At 53.3% G+C, this 6239-nt stretch overlaps 1 protein-coding gene across 1 annotated transcript in view; it reads right to left on the reverse strand.

The window, feature by feature from the left end:
• Positions 1-547: 547 nt before the first annotated feature.
• Positions 548-6239, reverse strand: part of LOC123506677 (toll-like receptor Tollo) — a 37696-nt gene continuing 32004 nt past the window's right edge. The window contains exon 3 of the mRNA XM_045258928.1: positions 548-6239. This exon is cut by the window's right edge and continues 640 nt beyond it. Within this exon, the coding sequence (XP_045114863.1) occupies positions 2677-6239 (3563 nt within the window). The 3' untranslated portion in view covers positions 548-2676.

A 6239-nucleotide genomic window follows, 5' to 3' on the forward strand; every position in this document is an offset into this window, starting at 1 on the left:
CTAATATCGTTGTTATTCCACTGTTTCTGCTATTACTCTCACAATTACTACAACTATTAATACTAAACCAACTCTTACCTTTTCCTACCACCTCCACACTCACCACCATCCTCCATCATCATCATCATCATCAGCGTTTCCAGCCGCCCCAAAGGTTAACTAAGCAATCTCTGCCTTGCCCATCAGGTGTCGTCAAGGTGAACACGAGCTAAGACTTAAAAAACACTATAATAACATATTGTGTCCTGTGAAAACATGTTTGTGTGAAGCGATGAGGTGGAAACTGGAAAATCTATATACCTAGAAAATACACAAAATTGATAGAAACATTATTTATCATGTTTGACGTTAAATTAGACTAAAAGGGAAAAAATTGTAGTTTATATTCAGTTAGAGAAAAAAAATATTAATAAAAACTGGAGTACACGAACTAGCATAAACTACGTTGAAAATTAATAAAATCTTTAATCGCAAGTACAAAGAAAACGGAGAATATTTTAGCCTAACATTTGTTTTCTTCAACACAGGATGACAGAAAACGGAGAAGGGTGAGCAATTTTTAATGTTTATTTTGTATAGAAAAATACACAAGGACTTAATCCTCTCCAACACTCAATTCATTATTACACGTTTATAAGTGACTAGACATTATACACCTGTGGGCTTCCATACCTGGCCCCAGCACAGGTGAGAGGCAGGTGTGGAGGGAGGCAGGGGGGAGAGGGGGATGGAGAGGGGGACTGAAGGAAGAGGGATAGAAATAAAAGGCAATAAAGTGGAATGAAAAAGGCTCGAAGGCAAAAATATTTACTAAGATGAAAGAGATGGAAGCTTAAAACTCACATGAATAATTAAATATGAGGAGAGAGAGAGAGAGAGAGAGAGAGAGAGAGAGAGAGAGAGAGAGAGAGAGAGAGAGAGAGAGAGAGAGAGAGAGAGAGAGAGCGACAGTTTCTCAGTTACAAATTAATGACTGACAAGAGAAGTTGAGTAAAACTATCGCGTTGATCAACACTAACCGTCTGACTGACAGCGGAAATAAAAAAAAAAAAAAAAAAAAAAAAAGAAAGAATAAAATTAGAATACGTAGCAGAACTGAAACACCGAAGTTCTTGTCAAGCAGGTAACGAATTAACGTGACATGGAAGAAATGTCGCCGGATAATCATTCATTCTCCCTTGAGCGAAGCGAGAGATAGAACAGAAATGAAGAGAAAGAAAAGACAAATAAAGACAAACTTGAAGCTAACTCGAGGACTGGCCGATAGAGGCGTAAAACTACAGGAACAACAAATACCTGAAGATACTAACGCGTGACAAACCTGACAAGACGAGTGGTTGTGCAAGACTCACAGGTAAAGAAGGTAAGGTGAGGCATTGTGAGAGGAAAGGGATATAGGAGGCCAGGTGACGCCGCGAAGAACACACAATGAACAGCTGAAGGTTGGTTTGTGGATGAAGTGCAGAATATTTGAGGAGGACAATGGGGAGGGGGGAGAGACCAGCTGGTAGACAAGGGGAGAGGGTGGAGATGGAAGAGCAGGGGAAGGAGTGGTGGAGCTGTGGTAAGATTGAGGAACAGATGAGAAAGACAGATGGTGCCGGGGTGGTGGAACAAAGGTCTAGATCCTCCTCCCTGCCTCCCACGTGCTCGGCTCAACACAAGACACTGCCGCCAAGTTTATTCTGACTCTGGCACATAATTCACACACTGAACACTCGCCTCCCACCACACACAATTCACAAGGTTCCTCGACGTGACATTTGTGGCGGGACTCACCGGACACGTGCTTGGTGCGTTACGGTATGTGCATTTTTTTGTCTTTTTCTTTGGTTTATTTCAGAAAAAAAAACAACAGAAGATCATCTGGGTAATATTTAAATACCTTTTTAACTGTTCTTTCTTCAGTATTTCAAGATGCGTTCTTATTAGAAACTCCACGAGAGGTAGTTCTTGAGGATTGAAACGACTGGCGTTGTCACGGCGGGACTACAACACTACAGTGGCGGTGTTCTCGGAGGTGCGGGGCGCGCCTCCTTCCCTTGTTTGGCGGTGCGAGGGGCGGCGGGGCGGCGGGGCGGGTCGGAGGGGAACGGCTGCCACACCACGCGGCCTGGCAGTGCGGCTAGGTGGACACAGGCGATGCTCTCCCTCACGCCCAAAACTAGAGGCGGACCACCGGAGCGCCTCCTGAGTAGGGGCGCGGCCCCAGGTGACCCACGGACGCCCCGAACCTCGAGGGAAGGAGTGATGCGCCAGGCGTCGAGGCGGATTCGGGACGGCGGCGGCGGCGGTGGCGGCGGCGGCGGCGGCGGCGGCGGCAGCCCCTCCCATCCAGCACCGGCAGGCGGCGCCCGGGATAACATTTCTGACTTCAAAAGTGAGGGTAATGAAGGGTGACTTACAATCAACGGGACGGCTCGTACACTGTTAGAATATCAGCGAGGCACCCTGCTGGCGGGACGCTCGCCAAGGGAGGAACCACACGGCAGGCGGCAGGGAGCAGGCAGCAGGCTTGAGTGAAGGTTCCACTAAGCGGCCGCCCATCAATACAGCAAGATGAGGATCGGGCGCCGCGTGTCACTGCTGCTGGTTCCTGTTCCTGCTGTTGTTGCTTCCGCGCTCAGCTGCCGATACTGATGCTGCTGCTCCTGACAGCGGCAGCGATGGACTAGACTAAACAAAGCATTCCTCGGAGTTCAGATTGGGGTCGGGCGGAGAGTCGGCAAGACCCGTGTAAAGGGCACTGTGGGGATCAAATCCTGCTGCTGCTGCTGCTGCTGCTGCTCCTGAAGTCACGGAGTGATCAAAGGATCTGCCACTGGAACGGTCGCTGGAGTGGTCTGTGGAGTAGTCGCTGTGTCTCTCGGCCGCGGCACGCTTCACTCTGAGGCTCTTGGTTCGCCTGAAGGTGCCAGTGCCCATGGGAGGCTGCTCGGGCACAGCTTCCTTGACGTAGTTTTCGGCGACATCCTCTGTAGAGGGCGGAGAGTAAGTCTGGCTCTGGGGTCGCTTTTTCTTGCGCTTGCTAGCCCGGCCACTCCTCCTCAGCGGAGCGTCGATAGCGCTGTAATGATCACTACTGGCGGAGGGCGGGCGGGGCACATGATTAGGGGTGGAGGTAGGGGGCGCAGGGGCAGGGACCGGCATGTGGTGGGGACTGGGACCGGTGAAGGGCTCCAGGGAGGTGTAGGTGTGCAGGGAAGAACTGTCGCCATCGATGAAGGTGTAAGCGGCGTGCGAGTGACGGCGACACGTGCAGTGAGGGTCCCTACAGTCTCGGCCCTGCATCACGATGTAGTCACACGTTGGCGGGGAGCAGCAGGGGCGCGGCGGCGGCGGAGCCTTATAGGTAGCCGGAGGCTCTGTCAAATAGGAGGTTCTGCGGTCAACCTCGGAGGGCGTGGTGAGGCCTGTGGTGGAGGTGAGGACGGAGGAGGAGGAGGGGAGCGGCAGGGTCGTCGGTGGCACGACGGCTGGAAGCGTGGCCGACTTGTAAGAGTTATCAGACATGTAGACAGGCAGGCCGGTGTAGGTCTGCCGCTGCGGCATCAGCTCCACCAGTTTCCTCCAAAAGTGCTTGTCGCCCCACCGCAGCTTGGAGCACCGCCGCACCACCGCCTTCAAGTCCGCGTCGAAGGCCGAGTAGGACACATTGTCGTAGTACACAGCGATAAGGTTCATGTCGTTATCACGCAGACCGTCCACGTGCGCCTTCTTAAAAGTGGAGTTTTTCCACTCGTGATCCACATAGTTCTTGGAGAGTACGATGATGGTCCGTCTGCTGAAGTTGAGTGACTGTGTTATGAACTCAGAGAGGCGACTATTCTCGCTGAAGTCACGAGAGTGAAGACAAAGCTTATAACTTGGGCAATTGTTCTCCAGTTTGGTGGCAATGACATCACGCACGAAGGAGGCATCGAAGGTGCTGTAGCTAATGTAGGCATCAAATACCTTGCCGTCTTCCTCCTGACAATACGATGGCGGGCTGTTAATCCCCAGCTTGTTGGCAGCAGCCGCCTTCCTGCGAGCCACCAGCATGGCCACGACCACCAGGGCACTGATGAGCGCCACGCCGCCACACAGGCCGCCCGCCAGAAAGGGCAGCTGCCTCTGTCCAAATTGATATTGAGTGACCCTCTGCTGACTCTTGACACACGAATACTCAGGCAGCACTATGTTGGGCCCCACCATGCCGGAGTCCCCGTACAGACAAAACACTTCCTCGGGGGCAAGCAGCTGTCCAGGCTTCTCTTCACGCCACTGCCTGAGCAACTCCACGAAACGACAGTCACAGTCCCAGGGGTTGTTGGCCAGAGAGACGGTGGTGAGGTGGTGGTTGTGAGCAAGGAGCCACACGGGGAAGTCTATGAGGAAGTTATTGTCCAGCCGCAGGACTTCCAGACTCTTGAGGCTGAGAAAAGTTGCGTTATTAACAAAAGAAAGGCGGTTGTTTTGAAGGTAGAGTTCCTTCAGACGCTGCAGACCAAAAAACTCGAACCCATTGAGGTGAACGATCATGTTGTCCTGCAGATGAAGAATGTGGAGAGAAATGAGGCCATGGAAAGTGCGGTTCTGAAGAGTCTGAATCTGTGAGTTGTTAAGGAAGAGCTGCTGGATGCTGTGGCGGCCGATGAAGTGGTGGGCGTGCAGCACCTGCAGATTGTTGCCATCCAGCAGCACCACGGTGGCGTCCATGGGGATGCGGTCCGGGAGGCGATCCAGGCGGCCGCCGGAACAGTCTACGAGGTTCATGGACCAAGTGTCGTCACGGAAACAAGAACAGGCGTCCGGGCACTTCATCTGGCAGTCACAGGCGATGAAGTCACAGCAGTGACACAGCGCAAAGCAGTGGGTGGCGTAGGGACACAGGTAGTTCTCACGGGAGGTGTCGAGGACACGGGTCATCACTGATGGGCCGCCGCGGGAGTGCAGGAGGGTGCAGGTGACGTGAACGAGGTCGTCAATGCGAGGCTGTAGATAAGTGACCTCGGTGGGCTCCGGCGTGGTGATGGCAGTGTCCGAGGAGCCGTGCAGCCACTCCATCTCACAGTCACACACCAGCGGGTTCCCTGCAAGCAAGACCCGAGCGTTGGTGGGATGACCGACGGTGCCTCGGACACTAATCGACTTCGGATTGAGTCTCTGGATAACATTCACCCGCAGATCAATGTCGTGCACGCCGGCCTTGTCCCCGAAGGTGTTGGGCAGCACGCGGCTGATGTTGTTGTGGTGCAGCACGACCCTTCGGATGGTGTTGGGGAGAGACACCTCTGTAAGTTTCCTGATGGCGTTGTGGCTGGCGTCCAGGACCTCCAGGGTGAGGACGTTGTGCACCTTGAAGAAGTTTCCAAGCTGCTCAATCCTGTTGTGACTCAGGTCGAGGGTCTGCAGCTGGCGGGGGATGAAGGCGTAGTCAAACATCTTAATGTTGTTGTGAGACAAATCTAACGTCCTGAGGTGCTCCAGCCCCGCGAAGACTCCGTTTATGTCGCTGAGTTCGTTTCTCATCAGCGTCAGCGTCCTCACGCGCGGGATCCCCTTGAATGACCCTTCACTCACCGTCCTCATCTGATTGTCCCGCAAATCCAGGACCTGGAGCGAGACGAGGCCTGCAAGCGCGCCCTCCGAGATGCCATTCATTTTGTTGTAACTCACGTTCAGAATCTCCAGGTTGCTCAGGCCGCCGAACATGAAGGGCTGAAAGCTGGCGATTTCATTCCTGCTCACGTCCAGAACCTTTATAAACGAGAGGTTCTCCAGCGCCGTCGGGATAACTTGTAGGTGGTTGTCTGCAAGAAACACCTCCTTCAGGTTGGAGCTGTGACGGAAAGTGTGGGGATGAAGCTCTATCAAGGAGTTATTGATGAGGTGTAGGAGACTGAGGCCCACCAGACCCCGAAGGCTGCCCTCCCCGAGGCTCAGGATCAGGTTGTGGGAGAGGTCGATAGCGTACAGGTTGGAGAGGGAGGTGAAGCTGTCGTCCTCGAGATTTTGGATGGTGTTGTGGGAGAGATCGAGGCGCTGTAGAGAAGTGAGGTCACGGAACAGATGCTGCGTGATGGTGGTCAGGGCGTTACGAGACAAGTCAAGGATGACGAGTCGCCGCAGGCCACGCAGCAGGTCGTCGTGGCTCGAGTCCAAGTAAAGGTTATTATCGGAAAGGTTCAGCACCTGCAGCTCCAACAGACCCCGGAAAACCCCCGGACTCAGAGCCGTCAGGGAGTTATTGTTGAGGT

Source organism: Portunus trituberculatus, chromosome 20 (genome assembly GCF_017591435.1).
Source record: "Portunus trituberculatus isolate SZX2019 chromosome 20, ASM1759143v1, whole genome shotgun sequence".
NCBI classification, from domain to species: domain Eukaryota; kingdom Metazoa; phylum Arthropoda; class Malacostraca; order Decapoda; family Portunidae; genus Portunus; species Portunus trituberculatus.